At 32.1% G+C, this 26,872-nt stretch overlaps 3 protein-coding genes across 3 annotated transcripts; 1 reads left to right on the top strand and 2 right to left on the bottom strand.

Moving 5' to 3' along the window:
* The first annotated feature begins 4,786 nt into the window (after positions 1-4,786).
* On the top strand, positions 4,787-5,812 carry LOC132314617 (protein NRT1/ PTR FAMILY 5.10-like). Its single transcript, XM_059813457.1, has one exon. The coding sequence runs from the start codon at positions 4,787-4,789 to the stop codon at positions 5,810-5,812; it is 1,026 nt and encodes a 341-aa protein (XP_059669440.1).
* Positions 5,813-11,368: 5,556 nt separating this feature from the next.
* On the bottom strand, positions 11,369-12,778 carry LOC132314618 (putative UPF0481 protein At3g02645). Its single transcript, XM_059813458.1, has one exon. The coding sequence runs from the start codon at positions 12,776-12,778 to the stop codon at positions 11,369-11,371; it is 1,410 nt and encodes a 469-aa protein (XP_059669441.1).
* Positions 12,779-22,749: 9,971 nt separating this feature from the next.
* On the bottom strand, positions 22,750-24,774 carry LOC132312956 (UPF0481 protein At3g47200-like). Its single transcript, XM_059811527.1, has 2 exons — positions 24,377-24,774; positions 22,750-24,226 (listed from the first exon to the last, which is right to left on the bottom strand). Exons 1-2 carry the CDS (start codon positions 24,424-24,426, stop codon positions 22,945-22,947), a joined length of 1,332 nt encoding a protein of 443 aa, XP_059667510.1. The 5' UTR covers positions 24,427-24,774; the 3' UTR covers positions 22,750-22,944.
* Positions 24,775-26,872: the final 2,098 nt, after the last annotated feature.

Here is a 26,872-nt window from a genome sequence, read left to right on the forward strand (position 1 = left end):
GGAGTTGATGAGCACTGAAAAGTGCGTATTTAAACCCCTTAAGCTTAGGCATTCTAGTACCTTTATTTATCTTACTTTACCGTTTTAGATTGATTTCGTATTATTTCCATTTTCAGGCACTTATCCCGAAAATAAGCTAACTCAGCTAAATAAGAGCTTAATTGAAGCAATTCTGGGATTAATCAAAGAAAGGAGCTAAGTGGAGAAAGAAGGAAGCAAATGAAGCCAAAGGTGGCAAATAGCAAGGTTCGATCGATCCAAGTTGAAGGTTCGATCGATCGAACAATGATCGATCTGAGCACTTCAAGATAGATCCAAGCCATGACCCAAAAACATAAAGTTCCAAAAGTTCGATCGATCCAACACCATTCTTCGATCGATCGAACACTTTTGTCCTTATTCAAATGATTGATCCTATCTACAGCTGTACCACCCACTAACCACGTTTGTCCTTTTCCCATAAATATCTCCCATAAATATTTCGGATTTGTCTTTTTCCAAAAAGCTCAGCCAGTTGGATCGATCCAGCCTAAGTTCGATCGATCTCACTTACTTTCGATCGATCCAAGTTCAAGATTCAATCGATCGAACTTCCTACAGTGCGAAAAAGTTAAAATTCAATCTCATTGAAAGTTGTCCTTTATCCAATCATTAGGGAACATTGTGTGCACGACCCTAGCTCATTTTGGGTGTCATTTTGACCTACCTATATAAGGATAAGGGTTGCTTTTAAAAAAAGGGGGGGCCAACATTTTTTCATATCATCTCTTGGAGAGGAAGTTTAGAGGAGGAGGAGGCTAAAGACACCATTGGAGACTCTTCATAAACAAAGAGCAGATTTCAACCATGAAATTAGCCCTTGAGGGTTGGAGCATCATCACCATGAGTGGCTAGACATCCTCTTGGGGCTAGAGTTAGCCCCAAGCATGCTTTCTATAACTTAATCTTGTGTATTATTGAGGGATTAGTGTTGTAATTGATATTTTGACATTTTGATACATATAGATCTTGTTTATTCAATGATTTGTGTGGTTTAATGCTTCCAATCAATCATTTCATTCTATCCATATGTCTATGTATGCTAGAATAGATGTTCATGTGTTTACCTCTATTCCTTGTGTAATTAATGCATGTCTATGTGTATTAATGCTATGGATTTAGGGATTGTCAAAACATTGTGCTTAAAAGAATGCTCTTGTGATTTTCTAGATGGTCCATGCTCACTTCTTGATGGATTATGCCTCTCCCTTAGCTTAGTTAGTTTAATTTCATGCCATTAGTTTAATTGTAGTGTAGTGATAGCATAATTGTTAGATGAGAGGACAATCCATGCTAGTTGTTTGATGTTTCATACTTTTGAATGTAAGTAGCATATGTCTCTAACCTTGTGGTGTGTTTGGCTTATAAGCTTAATTAAAGGATTAATGACTTGCTAAATATGTTATGCTTCTCACATGCTATTTAGACAATATATACTTAATTACTAGATATATTGTGCTTTTCACATGTTGATTAGACAATGTATGCTTAAATTAGTCACCCTTGCTAATTGAATTAACCAAGTACACACACACAAATATTGCAGCACACTTTACCCTCATTAGTCACTAGTTGGAAGTGTAGAAAAACATTACTTGGTGATGACCTCTAAACCCCAAGATATCTCTCTCTTTCTTGCTTACTCTTGTTACATTCAATTACTTAATTTACTTTAGTTACTCCCTAGTTTACTTAACCAACCAACCATTTGTTAATCACTCGACCTACTGACCCTAGTTGCATTTTCACATTCAAGTACGACTCCAATCCCTTGGGACGACCCCTTCTTACTCATACTATATAGTATAGGTGTTAAGCGGTTTATAAATTTAATTATGATGCCCACTTGACACTAATTTTCAAACTCAAAGTGTTGTGCATTGTTTTGTGCACACCCCGAGAGAAGACACCAGGAGTCATGATGATTCTCATTCTCTTGTGATTAGAGAACATCATCTTCTCATTAAGAAAATACATTTTCTCCCCTTCATCATTATAAAGGAGAAACATATTTTTCTCAAAATATTGAACCTTCTAGGATTAACTTTGTCAGGCCTTCAGGATCGTCTAGGCTCTAAACATGAAATCTAACTCTGATACCACTTTGTTGGTTTTTTCTCTGATACCACTTTGTTGGAAATAGTGGCCTAGAGACACACAATACTCAATAATGTTTTGGAAGAAAATGATATGGAGGAATACTTGAATAATTATTTTATTACACTTCTACTATTATTTGACTAGAGTACATGAATATATAGGCCACATGAACATAGGTGTAACAATTACATTTAAGTACCTAATTATTCGCACTAACATAACTTTTAGGCTTAACTCCCACTACTCCCACTAACATGGTATTTAGGCGGTTTAATTCCCACTAACATAACCGTTTAGACTTAACTCCCATGACCCTTGGTTTTACGTAACTTTCATCATCACACTAACTCTCATATACTAATTCTCATTAAGATAATTTACTATTCACTAACATACTAAATGCCCACATACACTATATAAGACAAATACTTAAAATGATTTATTAAATACTAAAATTAAGTTTATTTTTCAACAATTATATTCTAATTTCTAAACAATGCTTGCCTTGAATTAAGTTTTGCGTTTACTTTCTGTTCTTTTGTTATTGGATGTTACTCTTTGTATGCTATTATATTCTAATTTCTAAACAATACTTGCCTCCTTTTTACGTCACTAATATGACACACTAATAAAATGACTTATATTTATATTAAATTTAAAATATATAAAAATAAAATATAATAATCATTAACTTTTAATAAGAAGGAACAAATTGAATTGAAACGAAAAAAGAACTGAATGTCTCTTCACAGCAACAGCCAACAGGAGAGTGGACTTCCCCAGTTCCCCACTCCCCCAAAAAGAAAAAAAAAACAAACTTTTGTTATTTTGTTGTTTTCCTGAATGACTGACGTATCTTATGAACTATATATATATGATAATAAACAAAAACTTGTTATTTTGTTTATATTTTTGGATTCCATTATTTTAAGACTTTCAGTTGACTTCAATGGATTTAAATGTCAGTACTCTAGCCGGGTTTTACACGCTGACAGTTGCCAAGTTTTACACGCTGACGGTACTCTAGGTCTCCATTTACATGAGCTGAGAGACCAAATTTGTGCTAGCTTTGGGTTCATCTCATTTCTCCGTGTTTGTTATTTATAAGAGTATTTAACCTAGTTTTATTATGTTTGTTTAGCACTCGGTTCGGTTCGGTTCTTCTAGTTCTAAGGATTGATTAGCAAGTTGAAGTAGTAATGAAATAAGCAGCAGGTTGTTGCTTTTGTTTTGATAGCAGGGTGATCCACTCAATATGGGTAGGAGTTGGTCGTCATATCTCCGTCAAAGGAGGACTGATTTGAAACATTTGCTTTGTGACTGTGTTATATTTTCACCGCGTGCCTCATTTATCTTTGGTATTGTACTACTTGATCAGTATTTATTTATTTATTTTTTTCTGGTGGCTAGCTAGCTGGTTTGCTCAATATTTAATCATAGTTGTAATTTTGCTTTCTTTTCTAGGTATGATTTTCAGCCGTGCCTTGGTAGAATATGCAGTGATTAATTTGTTGATAAACTATCTGACAAGTCGGTGGGCGAGCCCAGATCTTTCAAAAGCCACAGCCGTTATAAATGTGCAAGATGGTTTATCAAGAAATTTGGCTATTGTTCTTGCTTACATATCACATGTCTGGATTGGACGTTTTCGAATGGTCGCGCTCACGACTCCTCTTTATATCATTGTAAGTTTCTTCTTGGTTCAAGGTACTCAGCATTTTTGCTGCTTTTATTATTAATATTACTATTAATATAGGAATATTGGCATCACCTTTTTATTTATTTTTATTTATTTATTGGGTATGTGAGTCTCACTAATTTTTTCTTCATTATTCTTTAGATCTATTAGGAGAATTACTTTTAATGTTAGGTAGTGGTGTTAATTTGATTTGAGCTTTACAGTTCGGTTACATATTGATAAATAAGGAATTCATAGTTCATGGATCGATTAATAGATTAAGGTTTTTTGGGTCATTGTATCGTGCAATAGACACATTCAATCATTTATTATCGACATGTGTAATAATACACGCAGGTATCTGTGTTACATGAATGATCTGGATGTGCCAATTGCAGAGTATAACGGGCGCAAACAAGTTTTCCTCATCTTTTAGAAACTAAATTTTGGCCATTCTTGCTGTTAGCATTGCAGCGACACTCAATATTTCAATATTTGCTGCTTAACTCTGAACTAGCTAGCTTCATGAATAGCAGCACATAGTACTCCAACAAGCAATTAATTAAGATGGCACCTTCATTTAATTAGCTTCCTCCATTTTTGCATGCAGGGATTGGTGCTACTATGGCTTCGAGATCGGAAACTAACTGAAAGTAGGGAGGCATGGCTGTTCTATGTGGCACTGCTGCTAATAGGTTTGGGTACTGCAGGACTCGAAACGCCTCTATTTCAATATTTTGTTGATGAGATAAAAAAGAGTGAGTCGAAGCGCGGTAGAGATGGGGAATTCGGGAATATGTCTGGAAAAACAAAAATAGATGAGGAAGGGGATATGCAGGAAAAAAAATATATGGATAAGGAAGATGATATGCCCGAAGAAAAAGATATGCAGGGAAAAAAAAAATGGATGAGGAAGATGATATGCCCGAAGAAAAAGATGTGGAAGCCATTGTAGAAGTCTGGTGGCGCATGGCGCGATTTTCAGGTGCTACCTTATCTACATTTACGCTTTCAAAAAATTCTTATTCGTGGGCATATGCGTTCAAGATGTCAGCAATTACCATGGCCATCGCATATGTACTGTTCTGCTTTGGTTTTTTTCTATTTCAATGGTTAGACAAAGCTGCTATTGCGGAGTCTGGAAAGCAAGAAGAAAGTAAAAGAGAGGTTGCACAAGTGAATAACGAAAAAAAAGTTTTATTAAGAATGGTACCTATGTGGTTAACCTTCCTTGTGTACAGTGTGGTGGAGGCAACCGGGACTACTTTCTTCCTTGAGCAAGCTACCAACTTGAATTATCAAATTGGGAATGGATACACTGTTTCAGAAAACATTTTCTTTTTGTTCAAGTCCTTCTCAAGCTTCATTTTTGCTTATCTTTGCGACTTACTAATCAAAAAGTTCCGCGATAGACAAACACAACATCAATTTACGCTTGTGAGAATTGGTTTGGGGTTGGTGAGTTGCATATTATGTTGCATCACTGCAATGCAGGTTGAGATTCGGAGGTTGCATTTAGTTAAGAAAGCGGGATTGGAAGACAACACAGAAACTACTATTTCTATGAGTATTTTGTGGTTAACTCCACAGTACTGTTTGTTGGGAGTTATGGAAGGAATTGCCGCAGAAGGGCTCCAAACAATTTTCAAAAGTCAAGTTGCTGATGAGATACCTGAATATAGAATCTACGGGCAGGCGTTCACGGACTGTGTATTGGGCATTGGGAAATTCATTAGCATAGGCTGTGTCTTCAGTTTCAAAATCTGGTTCGGAGGCAATGTAAATAGGAGCCGTTTGGATCGCTATTACAAAATGTTAGCTTTTCTCTGTGTTGGCAACCTATTGGTCTACATTTGCGTTTCAATCTTGTATTATTGGAATAAAGTTCCAGCCGGAAAAGAAGAAGACTCAAAAGATGACTCCGGAGGTGCAAACTCAAAAGAGGAGAACGGATGTTTAGACTTTGTAGATGCTTGTACACAAGCTTTTAGTTAATGGAACCTTGTTTATCATAAAGTTGTGAGGGTGTCCCATATTACGAATACACCTTTTTTGGTATCTAACTGATGATTATAATGTGGCTTTAATACATTTTTTAGGATTTTTTTTTAGATAAAATATATATATTTTTGATGTTTGGCAAAAGTGTAGGTCAAGGTCATGACTTGTCGAAAATTAATGAGTAAATTATTTTTATTAAGTTTTTATATTTTTTTTTCTGCTTAAATATTTTACCATAATCAAACATCATAAATTAAAAAATAAAAAAATATTTTATAAAAAATATTTTACATTCAAACAAACGGAACCCAAAAATGAATTATCTTTTGTAATATTAGACGACTTATTTATTTAAAGTGATTTGTAATTGAAAAACAAAATACATACACATACAAAGAAATAAAAAGACTGCATTTTATGATTAAGCAGTCTAACATTACAAAAGATAATTTACTTTTGATGCATCTTTATATATTCGTTAAGACTGCATTTTATGATTAATATTCTTCTTTACCGTTCGGAAAAAAAAAAAAAAAAAAAAAAAAAAAAAAAAAAAAAAAAATTTGTTTTAGTGATGTGTCATTTGTAGTCCGCTAAATAAATTGTATGACCTAACACAAACTATTGATGCATCCTTTATATATTCGTTATATTAATACCAATAATATAGAACGCTAGATGTGTTTCTCTTTTAATTAATTATTCTATGCTTCCATAAAACATTTATGCTGATGGCCATTTTAATATTTAAAATTAAGGAGAATGTGGAATGAGAAAATAAAATCGGAGTAATGACTAAAGAAAATTGAGGTTCTCTTTTAAAATCAGAGTCAAGACTAATTAGTGGAAGTAGGGCGACAGATACTAAAAAGGTCAACCTTAAAAACACAAAATGTCAGTTTTTTTTTTCAAACTCTTGGCGGAGAGATCTAAAAATATTGGATTAAATTAATTAGATTGTGAATTGCATGTTGAATTGTTCTAACATGATTGTTATTAATATTTTCTTTGCAATTCTTTTTTATTTTTATTTTTATCAAGTTAATAACATTTTAATTGTTGGTTGATGGCATTATTTCCTTAAAATAAGAAAATTATTTCAATACAGTAACTCTGATGATGATGCAGGGAACAAAATTGAGTGGTACAGAATGCTAAGAATGATGTCATTGAAATCCTCATTAGCATCCATAAGCGGTGACATCAGCTGCCTAGTGACGAAGTTTGCGTTCCTATGGGTCGTTGAAATTGCAGTTCGATACACATTTTTTATATGGCAGGGGAATTGTATACTTTAGTCTATATATATATTTTTATTATTATTATTATTATTATTTTGGCAATAAATTATTTTCTTTATAACTTTTTATTATTATCATTATTTTTTTAACAATGCCTCTAACTATACTATAATCAAGGATGGATTCAGAAAAATGTGTGAGAGGAAGAAAAAGTGAATTATTTTTGTAATTATTATTTTTTATTTTAAAATATATTATGAGGAAATTTAAAAAAATTAAATTTTAGAAAGAAAAAAAAAAAATCTAGAACTAAGTTTCATATTAAGGATTTTATTCAGAATAATGTGTATAAAATAAGCAAAGATTATAATTTTGGTTTAAATTATAACTTATTATATTGTTATTTTGGTTTAAATTATAACTTATAATATATTATCCATTCCTTGTATTCTATGATATTTTTTTGGAATCTTTCATATTATCATGTCCGTAGTATAATTGTGTCCCATATTTATATCCCAGCTAGGGTCTCATGTGATACTAAATATCAAAGATAACGACTATTGTAACTTTCGCAATGTTAGGTAAGGGTCTCTTTCAAATTTTTATTCTTTTTAAGTTCTAAATTTTATTTATTTTTAATGATTTCATTCTATATTGATTTTGGTCATTCTATCTCTATTCTACCTTTTATTCAAATTAGGCTTCTCTCCTTATTGATGCATCTATAAGTTTTCTTGGATGTTTATACCAAGTGAATCTAATAAGCATTACATCTAATTTGTTCAAATTTTGTTTTGTAAATCAATATCTTGTAGTCACTTCTGACATCTATCTAAACATTTTATTTTTGTTACATGAATTTGGTGTTATTGTTTACTCTTTAAAAGCCAACAGTTTGCATATCATATAAAATAGTTGCTTAATAACTGTTTTATAAATTTTTCCTTTTAATTTATTTGGTAGTCTCACTTTTCTTTTGTATTATAGCCCATAATTATCGACAATTGTTAGTTTGGAAAATCTGTTAGTTTTGAAATATGGTATTTAATATATATTATATCATGTATGTGTATGTGTCTTGACTAAATTACATTCCATATATTTAGGTACATCTGATTTGCCTTATCTTCATATTTTTTGTCGATCCCAATTTTCTCTCTCTTCTTCTTTATCAATTCTCGCAATGTGTAAGAAAAACTGGTTTTAAGATTTCAGATTGAAGTTGATGCCATTAGTGAACATGTTTAGAGAGAGGTTAAGGGTTCAACATATTGTTTCCGTTTTTTTTTTTTTTTTTTGAATCTCTACTTCTATATTGGTATATGTTGTAGGATAACTTAAAGAGATTATGTAACTAAAAAAGGGCAATTATGAAATCGAAAAACATTGATTGGTTAAAGGATTTTTATTTATTATTATTATTATTATTATTATTATTATTATTTGTTAAAAGACAAAGAGGTGGTACGCCTTTGTTCATAAACTAGTATTTTGAAATTTGGCACATGCTAATGTCCTCTTACTTTGATAGCAAACAAATCGATTCAGAGTGACACGATAAATTTTAACTCCCCATCCCATAAATAAGTTTCTTTTTCAAAATTGAACTATTTAAAATCTTAGGTTTATTTAGTTTGTAACTCTAAAGATAATTCTAAAAAATTCAATGAACAAACAATTCTCTAAATACAAATTTGTTTATAAATGAATTTTTTAAAAATTGAACTAAGCAGAGTTTTTTTTTTATACAATTTTTTAAAAATAAAAATATTCTTAAAGTTACAAACCAAACATATCTTTAATTTTTAATACTTTAATTTTTATAGTGATGAGAAATGAATATTCATTCAAATACTTTTTTTATGGTAGGTCCATGAGAAGTGTTATTTCAAATTTTAATTATTTTTAAATTATTTTTATAATTTCAAAGTAAGAAAATTACATTAAAAATAATTTTTTTTTGAAATTTAAAAATAATTAAGTTTGAAATAACACTTCACATGGATCTACCATAAAAAAGAAAAAGAAAAAGAAAAAGAAAAGTGCAGTAAATTTTGAATTGTGTTAGTTGTTGCATGATTGATTCTTAGTACTTTATGTTATGAACAATGCTTGGTTACAATCATCCAACTTGTTGACGTGTTGCAATAGTTTTAAATTAAATGTTTAAAAATAAAAGTTAAGATTTAAAATATATATTTAAAAATAAAAGATGCACAATTTTATTAAATCACATCAACAAATTGGATGAACAGTAACAAGCATTGGTCGTTATATCGTGAAAAAAAAGAAAAAAAGGAAAAAAAAAAAGTTTATGCTATTATCAAGTACTAGTATTTACAAATTAGATGATGTCACTGCAATCGTGATTAGCATATACACAAGCGGTGACATCATATCCTCCGTGCAGTTATTGTCAATCTCCAGCTAGTACAATAATACAATAGCTAGTAGTAGTACTAGTACTACTATAAATGAGAAGTCAGCTTTTGAGTTGGCAAGCGCACTTTAGATCATGTTTAAAATTCATGTAATCAACGGCTGAGATTTACTTGGCATATACGTACTACGAGAGGGCAAGATGGTAAATTTGTAGCATGAAAACACACTACCATTAAACCAAACATACCTTTAATTTTTAATACTTTTATTTTTATAGTGATGAGAAATGAATATTCATTCAAATACTTTTTTTTATGGTAGGTCCATGAGAAGTGTTATTTCATAATTTCAAAGTAAGAAAATTACATTAAGAATAAATTTTTTTTGAAATTTAAAAATAATAAAAATTTGAAATAACACTTCACATGCATCTACCATAAAAGAGAAAAAGAAAAAGAAAAAGAAAAAGAATAGTGCAGTAAATTTTGAATTGTGTTAGTTGTTGCATGATTGATTCTTAGTATTTGGGTTTATGTTATGAACAATGCTTGGTTGCAATCATCCAACTTGTTGATGTGTTGCAATAGTTTTAAATTAAATGTTTAAAAATAAAAGTTAAGATTTAAAATATATATTTAAAAATAAAAGATGCACAATTTTATTAAATCACATCAACAAATTGGATGAACAGTAACAAGCATTGGTCGTTATTATCGTGAAAAAAAAGAAAAAAAGGAAAAAAAAAAAGTTTATGCTATTATCAAGTACTAGTATTTACAAATTAGATGATGTCACTGCAATCGTGATTAGCATATACACAAGCGGTGACATCATATCCTCCGTGCAGTTATTGTCAATCTCCAGCTAGTACAATAATACAATAGCTAGCAGTAGTACTAGTACTACTATAAATGAGAAGTCAGCTTTTGAGTTGGCAAGCGCACTTTAGATCATGTTTAAAATTCATGTAATGGTATATTCGTACTACGAGAGAGCAAGATGGTAAATTTGTAGCATGAAAACACACTGCCATTATTGTGTTTTGTGTGAATACATGATGAAATCTAATGTTGATAATTGAGGGCGATGATTGAATTGTTCTCTGTTGGGGGAGTTTGTATGTAAAATATTATTTTTGAATTTTTTTTTTTAGATAATTTTTTTATTATTATTTTTATTTTTTTGACATTTGATAAATGCAGTTGAAATGAAGTTGATTAGGTGGGTATAAAATAATTTGTCAAAAATTTGATTGGAAATTATTTTTATTAAATTAAAATATATTTTTTATTTGTAAATATTTTACGATAATCAGACACCTGAAAATAAAAAAATATTTTCTAAAAATATTTAGAGTCAAACAAACTAAATCTTAGAGGTTAATTAACTGGATAATTCTTGAGCTAACTTGGCCAACTAGGTCGATGTCCATCTCCTTTTCAAAAATATGCCCAAGTTCATTTCAATTGTTTTTTTCCTTCGCATATTTTGCATTCACAGATATGTTGGAAGTCCTCAGGTAGTGAATCCAAACAGCCTGTTGAAGGCCATAGCAGCACCAGGATGGTCCATTATCACATGGAAGATCAAGGTTAAAATAATGTCATTGACTTGCGTTTTTTTGTCTTCAATTTTCAATAGTAGACTAGAGCCTATATACTTCTTGAATGTGGGAGTGAATTACAATACATAAGTGAATGGGAAATCAAAACTCTAATAAGAACAACAATCTTACATTATAAATACATAAAATTACAAAGATTTTAGTGTGAATTACAAATCACAAATGCACGTGACACTATGACATGCACTAGATTACAGACTCACATACGTTTCTAAAACTATTTATATGGATTCTAATTAAAGACAACATACCATACAAATGATTTGCATACTTTTCTAACACATGAATATCAACTGATTATCATGTGGATGATGCTATGGTGAAGAAGGTCTGCAAAAAAGTGAGGATAAAAAGGAGAATGGCACCAATGACTGATACTCGTATCCATATATTACCAAAATAATACCGTATCAACTTTCGAAAACCTACTCGCCTTGGCGTGCAGAAATCCTTCACATTCTTCCATAGATCAGCGTACAGAAAATATCGTGGAACAGCATTCTTGCAAATGTCGTTGAAGATTTGTAACACGGCTTCCCTGGAACCCGAACAGTTACTTATGATTCCTACTTCTTCAAGCAATTTAACATCATCCTCGGTGTCAATGAGGATATCCATGAGGAAAGCATGGGATGTGAAGAAACTTAGAAACCCCGGGTTGCATTGCTCAAAAGCAATGAGGTTTCTCAAGAGTGGCTCGGTGGATTCGTCAATGGTGAAAGGTGGGATTTCAAACTGACCTTTTCGCCACAAACAAAAACAATGACGAGGAGTAGTAAATTTCAATTTGAATAGGTTTGTTTTTTCACGTGCCTGCAACTTGACACCTGCAATGTCGAGTTGTGTTGCAGCATATTTGAACCCTGGAACCTCTTTGTTTCTTTGCTCCCATGTCTTCCATTCTTCTTCGTAAATACAAGGCACATAGCACGTGTGTAAAAGATGAAGTATATGATGAGGAGTTCTAACTTTTGCTTCTCTTTTGTTGGTAAGTATATCAGAAGGAGTTCTGTTATACCTATCTTCTGTTGGAGCATTATTAATCTCTAAGCCCATCATACCTGCAAAGAATGAAATAACACATTCATTAACACTGCTAGGATTGGGTTTTCCCTCAACCACCTCGATATATTTCACCAAGAGCTCGAACAATTTTTCAAGAACAAAGAAAGGAATCTGGTTCTCGAGTAGTAGCAAGTCGCGTTGGACCGCGTAGTACTTGAAAGGGTTCCACAAAATGGGGTCTTGTTCCTTTCGATAATTCCTGAAAAAAAGCTCAATTAAGAAGCAACCATCAATAAGAATTATTTCTGCAAGCCTTGGATTTTTGTCTAGTTTGACTTCTGCAAAGCATTTCTGGACATCGCCTTCCATCGCTCCCATAGCATCCACACAATCTTTCTGTGCTTGCTTAAATTTTGCTTGACCGCATCGATTAAAAAGCATATGCATGTAGCTCAACTTGATCTCCTCCATTTCTTGCAAATGTGGTTCCGCCCCAATATTGTGAATAGGCCCGATTGATACTGTGGTAGGACTGTACACATGTTGCTTTTGCTTTTGTCGACGAAGAACATCCGGGACCCTGTGCATGACCGGAATCCTTGGCACCGACCACCCGAAATTCTCTAGGGCCTGTGTGCTTTCAGTGTTGTGAGAAATCTTTTGCTGTATGGAATTCAAAAGCCCCGCTTCCATTGATGCTGCCATGAGTCGATCTCTGTCTTTTTTTCTAGTTTTGTGTTTGTCTAGAGGTTGACTAGATATGTCAACAAAATTTGTTATTGCACAAGGGAAGACACATTTTTATTTATAGGGTAAAGTATAATGGCACATGAGGCTTGCTCCCGAAGTTTGAAAATTTTGATAAAGACACCACCCTGTAGTCACAGTCACCTGCCACTTATGATATATGGGGAATTGACCAAGTTGTCATTTGATTGTTTAATGGTTCTTTTTAACTTTACAATTTAATGAATCGGCTCTATCCATCCATCATTAATATTTGATGTAAAATGTTTTGAAGGTAAGAAAGAGAAAATATATATATATTTAAGGATGTCCTATTGGAGTAGGAAATTGTGCACCAATAAAAATGCAACATATTAAATTTTTATTAGTATTATTTTATAAGTGAAAAATAATATATTTGGCTATTGATTTTATTCGATTATACAACTTATTTGATGTGACAATTAATAATTGTCATATTTGTCATATATATCAAAGTGTTTTTATTCTTTTGAAAAGCTGATAGTGGACGCTATTTATTGGGCCAACTATAAAACTAGGGATACTCTTTATACATTAATGCTTTTAAGAAAGCTCTTTCATGAATTTTTCATTTTTAATTAATGAATTGAAAGATATATTATATCATTTATTTAACTTTTCACAAATCTTAAAAAATATGTACAACTCACAACTCTAGTCATCATGAAGAAATTTTCTTAAAAGCATTATTATTAATTTTTTGTATATAAATAGACAGAACATTTTTATTTGATTATATAGTATGGTTTGTGCATTCAATATCTTATGGCATATTAGGCCCATGCCATAAGGGTCATATGAACAAGCTCGGTCTCCATAACTGTATACAAATGAGAATGATGTCATTGCAATCCTTATTAATACGTAGGAAGTGACATCGATCAAGTCCCGAGAAGGACATACCTAATGGTAACAAGAAGATGTATAATTTATGACAGAATTGAAGACAGAGAAGAAAATGATGGCAAATTCAAAATGTGATATAAACACCACGACTTCACCATTCTCCATGAACCATTATTGTGGCAGAAGAAAACTTGTAGAAATGTTTGTGCATTTTTTGGTCTGGCAGTCAATTTAAGGTTGTTGAGCTAGTCATGTCGATTGAAACCTACTCCTTCGATCAATCGTATCCAATGGGTAAACTTGATTAAGTTTTTTTGGAGTTTTTAATTTTTTTTTTTTTATTTAATATTCAAGGGAACTATTCTACTGCATTAATGCACCTAAAAAAAAAAAAAGAAAAAAGAGGGATGTATAAGACAATAGAAATATTAAAGTTTTTATTTTTATTTAATATTCAAGGGAACTATTCTACTGCATTAATGCACCTAAAAAAAAAAAAGGAAAAAAAAGAGGGATGCATAAGACAATATAAATATTAAAGTTTTGCCATCCCTAATAATTTAAGTAATTGAAATAAACAATGGTTAGTATGGTAATAGAGCCAATGTTTTTGAGTTAAACCTCATCTCACCCTTATAATTAAAAAATTGAAACAGAGTCTTACATGCATTTATGGCAGATTAAAATAAAAAACTATTTAATAATTTACAGAGAATTTATTTTGTCCTTTCTTTTTTTCTTGTGGATGTGGACCAAAAAGACTTAAATGCACTTTAAATTTGTAGTTGAGTGAATACATGAACTATTAGCACTTTTTCCATGTTACTGAAAATGGTCATAAATATGGCAATTTATTTCTCAGCAAAATCATGCCACCAAATTTACCAGAAAAAATTATGACACCAGACAAAATTAATGAGTCTTTTATTGAAATGGTGACAGGTGGTTAACATTTATAAATAAAAAAAAATGCTTCCATAACCGAAGAGAAGGAGTAGCACTGAAAAGTAAACTGAAGCGATGTTAGCTTGCAAATTTTTTTTTTCCTCAGGGCAAGATTGATGTTAGAAGTTAGTGGTTAAAGAACGGAGAGTGTGTAAGTTTCGAACATAAATTCAACTCCCAAACATGATGAACAATTTTATTACTGTTTTTTTCTTAGTTAATATTCACACACATATGCCTCAATTGAAGCTTAAATCCATAACCACCCATTGAGAAGTAAGGCTCTGATCCCGAACTTTGAAGTTGAACCGGTGAGAGGTAATAACCCTTTCATGGATGTTCAAGAGTTGAATTTTGAAGGGACCTTGACAATATCCCACAAGCAACCTTATAGCTTGAATCTGAAAATAAAAAATCTAAGATTGTGGAGGCGTACTTGAATCTCTAAGGACCAAACTTGCTTATTTCATCCTTTTATCGGGCATTTTGCGACCATACGAAGGAGATAAATTGTGCAAAGAAAATGTGAAAACTGTCCTCCTGACGGAACCAACATATGAAGATTAGTGAGATTTTCATCTCGTACTATTAGGTCATTGACCCGTTGATAACACGACACTAGTCAGTAATGTTGGCTCTTGATACATACATGGTTTTGGTGCCATATATGAAAAAATTAATTTGAAAAAAAAAAAATTAATAATTTAACTTTTGATCCCCCAACTACGGATGGCAATGGGGCGGGGTGGGGCAGATATCTCATTCCCCATCTCCATCCCTGGTCAAATTTTTTATCCCCATCCCCGCCCCCATGCCCATTTAATTTTCAATCCCCTCCCCCATCCTCTCCCCGCCCCGCCACTTTAGCCCTCGTCCCCGCCCCGTCACGCATAACATTTTTTAAATTTCAATTCACCTTCAACAAAATCAACACAGCTATAATACTTTTCAACATAATAATTTAATAAAATTTTAGCACAATTATAATAATTTAAAATATGATCAGATATTTGATACACAACGATTATATTTTTTTTTCTATATTACGAGAGAATAGACTTAGGGTTTCACTTTTAGAAGTGAATATTATATATATATATATATATATATAGTTATGTAATTTAGTAATATTTTATAATATATAAGAGTAATTTTATAAAAATACACTATAAACGAGGTGGGGTGAGACTATCTTTCCCCTACCCCCTCCTCATATAAATAGGAGGAGCTAGAACGAGAACCCGCCGGTATGGAAATCTTGCCATCCCAACCCCCAACATCTCAACACGGACTTACGAAAGCTTTATTATGAGACTTTCAACACTGTAAGCCACATTACCGAACTGCAATAATTTTATATATATCACCTTCTCTTTTTGACAAACCAAAACTCCAATGTATGGATGATTAATGGATCAAGAAAGTTTATTTATGCTTTTGTGTACATAACTCCAGTGCTCCACGTATACTATGGCTTGTATGTGTACCTGCATATGTCAATTTGTAGTCCATAGATACATTATACACCGGGATAATTACAAAAACATGAAGTTTTGAAGGTTAATTAATAAGTAATGGAATCAATGTCAACATTTTTCACATTTATAATTTCTTTTTGAAAATTTGAGGTGGAAAAAGTATGGGTAAACTACAGTGACCTCTTCTTATGTTTGACTTAGTTGTAAACAAATATGAGATTTGCCATTTTATTGCAAAGACACCCTATGTCAGAATTTGCTGTGAATTTACTTACTTACCCTCACTTTTATATTGTTAAATATAATAAAAATTTCTAAAAATATCAAACGACTGTTTTGCCCCTATACTTAGGATCCCACAATTATTATTACCCAAATGGTGCCACCCTCTCTCTTCCGTGTCTCTCTTTCACCCACTAAACGGATCAATTTGGAACTGGTTATGCCGATCCTTGGTTACATCAGTAGAATGAAATAGTTATTTACAAAGTTTATTCAAAAGTCATAGCGAATCCGCTCAAGCCATCATAATCTCTCTCTTCTCTCTGCTCCCTTTCTTCTCCACCTCATCTATCTCCACCCATCATTGCCGCCATCGCCGGAAACACCCCTAAATTGAGCCAACCGCGACGGACCACGCCATGCAACTTCGTCCCCTATCTTCAAAAACCCAGATCGGTCATCATCCTTGTTAATGCCAACAAGTGCGACTCACTCGTCGAGCAAACCATTTACCAAAACTACTCTTAATATTTAAAAATATTATTTTTATGTAAGTACTTCTGTTGTGCACATAACTATTGTGCACAAAAGTATCACTCTAATGCATTCCGGTATCATTTTTGTACAAACCAAGTCATCAAAATGTTATGCACAAAATGTAATATACTTGTGCATAAGAGTAGTACTTACATACATAAACATGGTACCTGAGTTGTTCTTACTTTTACATATGTGGTACTTGAAAATATAATGGTACATAATTGCACAAACGTGGTACTCTATATATAAGAATATATATAAGAATATATAGTGGTTTTTACATGTATAAAAATGATATATCATACACGAGTGATACTTTTAGATACAAAAATAATACCTAAAAATATAAGAATAATTTGAACAAATAAACCGTGTTAGTATTTTTTGTATGTTCCTCAAACTTTTGGAAAAATTCATGACCGAAAAAAATTGACTTTTAACTCCTAACTTTGTAAATTAGCCTCTAAAATTCTATGCTCCGTAATTATCCCTTATACAAACCTATTTTAACTTTTGTGTGCTGTCAAAGATCAAGGTCTATATAGTTCTTCATCTAGACTCTTTGTGGGTGACGCTGAGAGGGGCAAGTAAGAAACGACCGACATATATAGAGCAAATTTACCCCTTTGCCATCATGAGAACATTTGGTGAAGTATCGAAAATTTTATAATTATCCTAATGAAAATGACATATCAGGAGATTAGCTAGTTATTAAGATGTTTGTACGCGGTTTTTTTATATCATTTTATTAATTTATGTGGTTACGTGCAGCTTTATATAATTTGAGATCTTACCTGAAAATTTTAAAAATGACCCTTGAAATGTTAATTTTGATATATCTAGCCACTTATCTGCATTTTAATTAATAGGTAATGCAATATTGATTTTATCTTTGATTTTATGCATTTATATTTAGACTGTTGTCCTCCCTAGAAAAAAAGTGTAGTTAGTTGCAATCTGTAAATGTATTTTTTTTTTTTTTTTTACACTAAAGACATAGAGCCTAGTCAGCAAGTAGAAGAAAATTTTGTTCGTCGTACGTATGGATTGATGTGACCATCAATCAAGACAAAAGTTGATGGTATTATTGGTAGGTACAACACCACAAAAGTTGTCTCTACTTGACACAAGAAGTCTTTTAAACAATAAAATCGAAAACAAATACTCCTTGAAAACGCTGGAGCAGGACACGTAGACATTAAAATAAAAATGTCAGGTTTTGCAAACTCTGAATAGAGAGATCTAAAAATATTGGATTAAAATTAATTAGTATTCTGAATTCCATGTTTAAATAGTCCAACATTATTAATATTAATATTTTCTTTGCAGTTGCAGTTGTAAAAATAAAAAATTGTAGTTTTTAACTGTTAAATGATAACAATAGTTCCTTGAAATAAGAAATTTAGTTACAACAACTATGATGATGCAGGGTGTAGATGTTCTTCGACTCTGTCCATGGCTGACCTAAATAACATCCCGTGGTACAAAATGCTAAGCATAATGTCACTGAATTTAGGTTTTTTTTTTTTTTTTTTTTTTTTTTTTTTTTTTTTTTTTTTTTTTTAAGGTTTGCAGTAAGGCTCTCTGCTTAATTAGATGGATATAGCAACAACATAAATAAATAAATAAATAATTTCTGAATTTTGTTTAGCAGGGAAAATAATTTTTGTAAAAATAAGGTAATTCTCATAATCACAAAATCTTGTATTTAAATTTTGTCAAGAAAAACAATTTTTTTATTTCGTGAAAAATTTTATTAACCTTTCTTTAATGATAAATTTCTTGCCAACTCGAACGCACCTCGATTTTTTATGAGTTTAGACAATCATTTTTACAATTATCAACCTGAATTTAGTGAGTTGAAATGTCAATAACTCGAGCCCAACCTGAAACCAAATTTTAATATTATTTTTATACATATTTTTTGTTTTAAATATATTAGATATAATATTTAAATTAGAATTAACTTTTTATTTTCTACTTGCTTTGTTTAAATCTTAATGTATTATGTGTTAACACTTTAGAAAATTAATTTTTTCATAATTTGATTATAATTTTTTGAAATTTTCATTAATTTTGTGCTCCGGAATAATCTACTCTGAAGTAAATTGAAGATCACTTTAAAAATGATTGGCCATATGAATAATCTGACTTTCTAGCCTGAAAGATTAATTTGAGTTGCAAATCTGAGTTTAAAAATTAAAGGATGTGTTGAGCTTGAGTTGAGTACTTGAGCTCGTATTATGATTGGAATATGGATGAATAACTCATATGTTGGGTTGGGTTGGGTTTGAGTTGTACCTTCAACTTGCCCAACTTGTCGAAGTTGCAGTCCCAGCACACATGTGATAACTCGGAGTTTTAGGATTTTAATTTAAATTATTTCATGATTTTTAGTATTTAATTTTAATTGGAGTTATTTTACTTTATAATATTTTTTTTTATGTTATATATATATATATATATATGTATTTGTTGCATGGTGGCAGGAAGGTGCCGAAATGAAGAGAAGACTGGAAATGGAGGTGATGTTATTGGGTAGTTTATGAAATTGAAAAGAAAAGGGAAGAAGGATAGGTTAGTGGGGCGGGACCCACTGAAGACTTTGTGGCCAAAAAGCTTTGGGTCTTAAATTGTGCACGTGGGATATTTAGATAGAAAGAGATATGGTCTGGTTTGTGGAGGAAATGAGAAGATAAGAAGAAAAGATGGGTAGCGGGGTCCACTGAAGTAATAATTATGTTTGATATTTTGATGTATTTGAGTTGAATAAATCGAAAATTTTATTGAAATTTTCGGGACGTGACAAAATGGTATCAGAGCTGTATCTAGTTGGAAGTGTGAGTGTAGTGATGATGTAGACGAGTGTGAGTGGGCGAGTGTGTAGCATTGGTGAGCTGCCACTCGTAGCCAGGTGTGTGTAGGCGGATGGCGTTCACCGGCAGCTACTAGGATGGTTGGTTAGTGTAGTTAGGCAGGTAGCCCATGTTGGTTATTGTTTTTTTTAGTGGATGGGTGACGCATCGACTAACTATCACAACGGTTACGGAGTGTGTGGGCGGGTGACTAGCACTGGCAGTTACCACAACGTCCTATATATCATTGTATCTCACATTGCCTGGGGTAGGGATTTGTGGATTGGTTTTGTGATTGTCGGTGTTTTCGAGTATGCGAAGACGATTGGACCTGAATTTCGGGGACGAAATTCTTTTTAAGTGGTGGAGATTGTGATAACTCAGAGTTTTAGGATTTTAATTTAAATTATTTCATGATTTTTAGTATTTAATTTTAATTGGAGTTATTTTACTTTATAATATATTTTTTTATGTTACATATATATATATATATATATATATATATATATATATATATATATATATGTATTTGTTGCATGGTGGCAGGAAGGTGCCGAAATGAAGAGAAGACTGGAAATGGATGTGATGTTTTCGTGAAGGATTGGGTAGTTTATGAAATTGAAAAGAAAATGGAAGAAGGAAAGGTTAGTGGGGCGGGACCCACTGAAGACTTTGTGGCCAAAAAGCTTTGGGTCTTAAATTGTGCACGTGGGATATTTAGATAGAGAGAGATATGGTCTGGTTTGTGGAGGAAATGAGAAGATAAGAAGAAAAGGTGGGTAGCGGGGTCCACTGAAGTAATAATTATGTTTGATATTTTGATGTATTTGAGTTGAATAAATCGAAAATTTTATTGAAATTTTCAGGACGTGACAAAATGGTATCAGAGCTGTAACTAGTCGGAAGTGTGAGTGTAGTGATGATGTAGACGAGTGTGAGTGGGCGAGTGTGTAGCATTGATGAGCTGCTACTCGTAGCCGGGTGTGTGTAGGCGGATGGCGTTCACCGGCAACTACTAGGATGGTTGGTTAGTGTAGTTAGACAGGTAGCCCAGGTTGGTTATTGTTTTTTTTAGTGGACGGGTGACGCATCGACTAACTACCACAACGGTTACGGAGTGTGTGGGCGGGTGACTAGCACTGGCAGTTACCACAACGTCCTATATATCATTGTATCTCACATCGCCTGGGGTAGGGATTTGTGGATTGGTTTTGTGATTGTCGGTGTTTTCGAGTATGCGAAGACGATTGGACCTGAATTTCGGGGACGAAATTCTTTTTAAGTGGTAGAGATTGTGATAGCTCGGAGTTTTAGGATTTTAATTTAAATTATTTCATGATTTTTAGTATTTAATTTTAATTGGAGTTATTTTACTTTATATATATATGTATGTATGTATTTGTTGCATGGTGGCAGGAAGGTGCCGAAATGAAGAGAAGACTAGAAATGAATGTGATGTTTTCGTGGGGTCCACTAAAAAGTTGGTTTAATGGTTCATTGATTTTGTTACATATTATATATATATGTGTGTGTGTGTGTGAGAGAGAGAGAGAGAGAGAGATTTGTCTACTGAAAGAGTGAAGGATTGGGTAATTTATGAAATTGAAAAGAAAAGGGAAGAAGGAAAGGTTAGAGGGGCGGGAAGAAGGAAAGCTTTGGGCCTTAAATTGTGCACGTGGGATATTTAGATAGAGAGAGATATGGTCTGGTTTGTGGAGGAAATGAGAAGATAAGAAGAAAAGGTGGGTAGCGGGGTCCACGAAAGTAATAATTATGTTTGATATTTTGATATATTTGAGTTGAATAAATCGAGAATTTTATTGGAATTTTCGGGATGTGACAACACACCAAATTTTATGGAGGTTAAAGTAATACACGTTGAACAGTTTATACATGAACCTTATAATTATTTGTTCTAAGTGATATATAGAAGAAGAAAAAATCATGTCATTTCATTCAATTTGAAATAGTTTGCATAAATAACAATGTGCTTACACCAACAGACCAGTGATCGAGCGGTACTAAATTTCTACTTGTCAAAGGAATGTCAGAGGTTCAATTCAAGGTTAAATTGGGATCGAACCAATTTCAACAGTTCCTAAAAATTGGAACTAAAACATGGTGCATTTTTTTTTTTATTTACCTTTAAAAAAAAAAAAAAAAAAGAACTTTATAACTTATTACCAACCTCATTGATGTTACTTAAAAAAATAAATACAAGTTTATACAATAAATGAACAATAATAAACTTATCAACAAAGAAATAAAATATATTTGTAATCTAAAAGCAAATGTGCTACTTTGTGAAAAAAAATATCAAATTTAGAAGTAAAAATCATTTGGGAATAGCCATATTTTTATATTAATTTTTATTAATATTGTGATATATATATTTAGTTTTTAATTTGGTTTTGTTTTAATGAACTTGAAATGGGAACCGTAAAGTAAAAGTTTCTTATTTCGGAAATAGAATTGGAACCGAAGCAAAATTCGATACGGCTCTTCCAATGATTTTTGTGCACCACTCTAGCATTATATCATTTTATTATTCCAGTCAAATGCATTGCGGGACGGAAGAGAAAATTAATTTTTTAAAAATAAAGATAACATGTCTAATTTTCTGTTACTATACTTAATTTTAATCCAGTCAAAAAAAATAATAGTAATAAAAATATATTATTACTACTATTAGTACACTCAAAGAAGTATTAGTTCACTCAATTTGTCCTTGCCTAAATATATGAAGAATTTTATGGGAACAGAATCAGGTTCAAGGTAACATCCAAATTATATGAAGAATATATGTATGACAAGTCAAAAGAGTCACAGTTTAGTTAATATTGGTGAATATATAAAATGCAGAATCAAGATCAACTTAATTGGATGCTTATAAAGAGAGCATATAATAATTACATGATTTTAGTAAAAATCTTTGAAATATATATATATATAAAAAAAAAATAAAAAGGGTTGAGAGTTCATTATAATTAGAATCGTCTTCAAACTACATAAAACCAAGATGTGAGAAGAAAGTACTGGAACAGCCAATTACTTATTATTCATTACAACTGAAAAGAAACCAAAATTACAAGAGCAAGCAAGATTATCCTAAGATCCAAGATGTCCGTCTGCAGGCAATGAGAATTACTAGGACAAAGATGGCATGCAGCGGGGTGATCTGAAACTCCTTGGATTTGGGAAATATTCATTTTTCAATTTAGCGACCGACAACGCAATTGCACCATGGTACACCCAAGTGAGCTTTAATTCTGTGGAAATGCCACCAGGACTGAGTGTAATGATTCACATCCTCACATATCTTAGCAAAATAGAAATCTTTCAGAACAACTTCCCTGCAGATACTATTGAAGAAAGTTAAAACATCTTCACCTCTACTCCTGTCGGATATTTTTATTATTTTCTTCTTCTGAAGCAACTCTATGTCTTTTGAGGAAGCTATGAGACCTTTTATAAGCATGAGATATGAAGTAATGTGATGCGTACCACCGACGCGGCATTGCTCAAAAGCAACGAGATTCCAAAAGATCGTCTCCATTGTTTCGTCAATGGACAATGTTGGGAACTGAATCACTCCTTTTTCGAATTTTATTTCCAATAAACCACCACATCCTGTGGCCTTTTCAATCTCAATTCCAGACTTTAAGAGATTTGTTGCACAATGCTTGAATCCCCAAGTGTGATCTTCTTTAAGGTCGTCGGTCTTTGAAGATGACGGAAGGTAATAGATATGCAACATTTCGAGTACATGCCTGGCTTCTCTTGCTCTCGGATTCATTGGAACTGTCTGTTCTAGTGAAGCAGAGTGGAAGAAAAGTAGAACATACTGGTTAAGCGTGTATGGAAAGCGTTCACCATTTGATGACTCGAGGATGCTAAATAAGAGGTCTAGAACTGAGAAGGGGATCTGGTTTTCAAGCAATGCCAAATCATGTCTTATGGTCGGAATCATCCAAGCACCATTGGTTGTTTCATCTCCGCCGTTTTGCCTAAAATTTGCATCGGAGTACCTAATAAAAAGCTCGAGTATGAAGCAGCCATCCACTAGCAAAATATCCATCAGTTTATTCCGGTTCATGTTGAGGTCATCTGCATAGCATCCAGGAACACCATCCCGCAATTTTATAATACCTTTGGTAAACTCCTGCAATGTCTTTACCTGATCTCGTGTCCGTCCAAGAAGGGAAAGCATGTAACGCCACTTGTGCTCTTCCATTTTCAGCAGATCTTCTCTGCCATGGTGAAATGGTCCGATTGAGACGATGCGCGGATTATAGACATCTTCATTGATTTTTCGTAGTCTGCTTGGAACCCTATAGATAGCGAAGTTGCATGGCCTGTCCTTCAGTACACGAAGGGTATCTTTAATGGATCTTTCCCAACATTCATCTGGTTGAAGTTCTTCTTGTTCCGACAAGTGCTTCTCTGTTCTTTTTCTATATTCATGAAAGCTGATCGTGTCTTTCGTTGCCTTCTGCATCCTGCAGGCAAGGTTATCATATTAACATCAGGAAAAAAAGAAAAATCAAAATTAAAAAATTGATCTAGAAGGAACATTAATTCAGTGGAGGACTTCCATTGTCTAAATTAATTAGAAACGGGCTTTTTATCAAGGAAATTGGTTCTATTACCTGGAATGGTCTTCGCAAGAAAGGAATTCTTTATACAGTCGTGCTCCCATAAATCTTTTGCTTGAGATGAATGACTTTGGGATTGTTTATGAGCTCAGGCATTTGACTGGTTTCCAAGCGTTTGCTCAATTCCTGAATTTAAAGTATGAACAACTCCATTACACACCTGTTTTTAACAATTGGGTAGAGAGTGAGTCCTACAGATGAAAATATAACAAATCAATTTATGAAAGCAGTTTAGAACCCTTTTTTTTTTTTTTCCTTTTTTTTTTTTTTTTTTTTTTTTTTTTTTTTTTTTAAGTGTTGGGATCCATTTTACTATTTAGTGAACTTTCATCGGCCCGACATACCAAGAATATAGCATGCTCTGGCTCACCTAATATCTTCTCGTTTTTAACCATATTCTAATTACATAAAGTAATTTTTAGGAAGAATCTCACCACTTTTGTGGAGTCCATCACATGAAGAATTGGGATGGTAAAACTTGTGACTTTGGTTTGGCTACTCACCTATCACAAGCAATTGCGTTTCGGGGCAACCAGTAGCATGCAAAGTTGCAAGTTTATTTTGTTTACTGCCAAAACGCAACCAGTTGCGTTCAGTGAGTTCTAAACGTTGGAATACATCAAACCCAACCAGTCGCGTTTTTGTGCAACTGTTTGCACTCCCTAGGAAGTTGTGAAAATTGCTTTATATGTTGATTTTTGACTCTACAAAAGCAATTTATATACAACCCTAATAAGATTTTAGTGCGGAGTCATGAAGATCGGTAAGAGATTCACATGATTAATTGAATCAAGCAGAATCTTTTATATAATTTTCTATTTTCAGTTTCTCTGGTTACAAACAAAGTCGCCCAAAAATTCCAAATCCTTGAGTATTATATATAATCTGGGTTTTTAAAAATAAGACCAAAGAACACCCCCACTAAAAATTCATTATTTCAAAGGGTAGGTAAAATTAATTTTATTTTCTTGAGTATTATAAATTATTGAATTGATTTGGAGTTATATAGAGCCACCAGTAAGGTTTATTTCAAAATTCATTATTGTTTGGGCATTGATTCCACAAAACTCAATTTAGCACGTTGAAATATACTTTTGTCCTTATGCAGTCTATTTTACGTGAATTTTTTTTTTTTTTTTGTATCTATTTTTATTTATTTCATTTGTAATTTTTTTGGTTTATTTATTAATTTAGTAAAAAAGTAATTAGATTTTTTTTTTTTTTTTTTAATATGACAGAGTCATAAAATTCAAGTCTTTATGTAAATATTTTTTAATTGTTTTAAATGGTTCTTAAAAAATTGATAAAATTACTAAAATTCACAAAAAAAAATATTTTTAATGAATTATGTTGTTATATATGATTGATTCATTAGATTTTAAATCTAAGGAGGAGTTGTGATAGTTAATAACAATTTATTATAATAAATGCTGAACGATATTATGTGATAAAACACACACTCACTCTTGTTTGATGTGATTATCAAATAATTTATGCATAATATTTTAAATGTCATCTAAGATTGTGGATGCGGATGAGAAAAGAAAAATGAAGTGACGTGACATGACGAAGGATATCATTCTTGCATTTTGGCATCTGTCGAATTACATTATCCTAGAAACACAATAAAGACTTAATTATGCAATAGGGAGTTCCATCATAGCAACATTCGTTTTTTCTTTTTTTTTTTTTCTTTTTCTTTCTTTAATTTAAAATTTGATATAAGACTTTATTCTAATGTTTCGCGAAGGAGAAAAAAAGAAAAACTGTTAAAGAATATACTAAATGTTAAAGTACACTAACTTTAATAATTTAAGATCTTAGAACAGATAATGATTAATCTAATAATATTAGAGCCAAAAATCTCAATTTTAAACTGTCACCTTTGTAATTAAATTGACAAAGTTTTACATGTGTTCATGGTAGATCAAAAATGAAACTTTGGTACAGCTCGTTCGGTGTGACCATGAACTATGATACTGACCTTATCTGGTAATGTTCACTTAAACAACCCAATTTTGTCTTTATTCTAAACTAGCCAAGCTTTCCCATCTAATGAAACCTACTCATTTGACCTAAATAATTATTAACTTAAAGCACCGTGAATTAAAATTACGAATCTATTATATATGACAATTTAATTTGATTAAGGCAAACTTAATGGTATAAGAAAATAACAAATTTAATATATATATATATATATATGTGTGTGTGTGTGTGTGTGTTGTATAGACACCATTATTTTACTATTCATGAATTCAAGAAAACTTTGAAAAAGAAAGAAAAAAAAATTCTTAAAAACCCTTATATTAAAATAATATAAAGAGAACAAAGAGAAAAATATATTTCAAAACTATGACTTCCGTTATAACGACATGATAGTGCACTCATGAAATTTTATTAAAAAAAATCAAAGTTAAATAGTTTGGATAAAGATATTTTGAATATTGTGTTGTGATGTCTTTGTATTAATAGTCAAGATGATAATTG

This window comes from Cornus florida, unplaced genomic scaffold (assembly GCF_030987335.1).
Source record: "Cornus florida cultivar Cherokee Brave unplaced genomic scaffold, ASM3098733v1 CherokeeBrave_3.0.0_Hap2_Chr06, whole genome shotgun sequence".
In the NCBI taxonomy this organism is placed as follows: domain Eukaryota; kingdom Viridiplantae; phylum Streptophyta; class Magnoliopsida; order Cornales; family Cornaceae; genus Cornus; species Cornus florida.

Bases quoted from the DNA above. Each gene is read 5' to 3' on its own strand.
- LOC132314617 (XM_059813457.1), top strand. From the start codon at position 4,787: ATGGCGCGATTTTCAGGTGCTACCTTATCTACATTTACGCTTTCAAAA.
- LOC132314618 (XM_059813458.1), bottom strand. From the start codon at position 12,778: ATGGCAGCATCAATGGAAGCGGGGCTTTTGAATTCCATACAGCAAAAG.
- LOC132312956 (XM_059811527.1), bottom strand. From the start codon at position 24,426: ATGGGAGCACGACTGTATAAAGAATTCCTTTCTTGCGAAGACCATTCC. The intron at 24,227-24,376 runs GTAATAGAACCA...CCTTGCCTGCAG, and splicing joins TCTTGCGAAGACCATTCCAG to GATGCAGAAGGCAACGAAAG.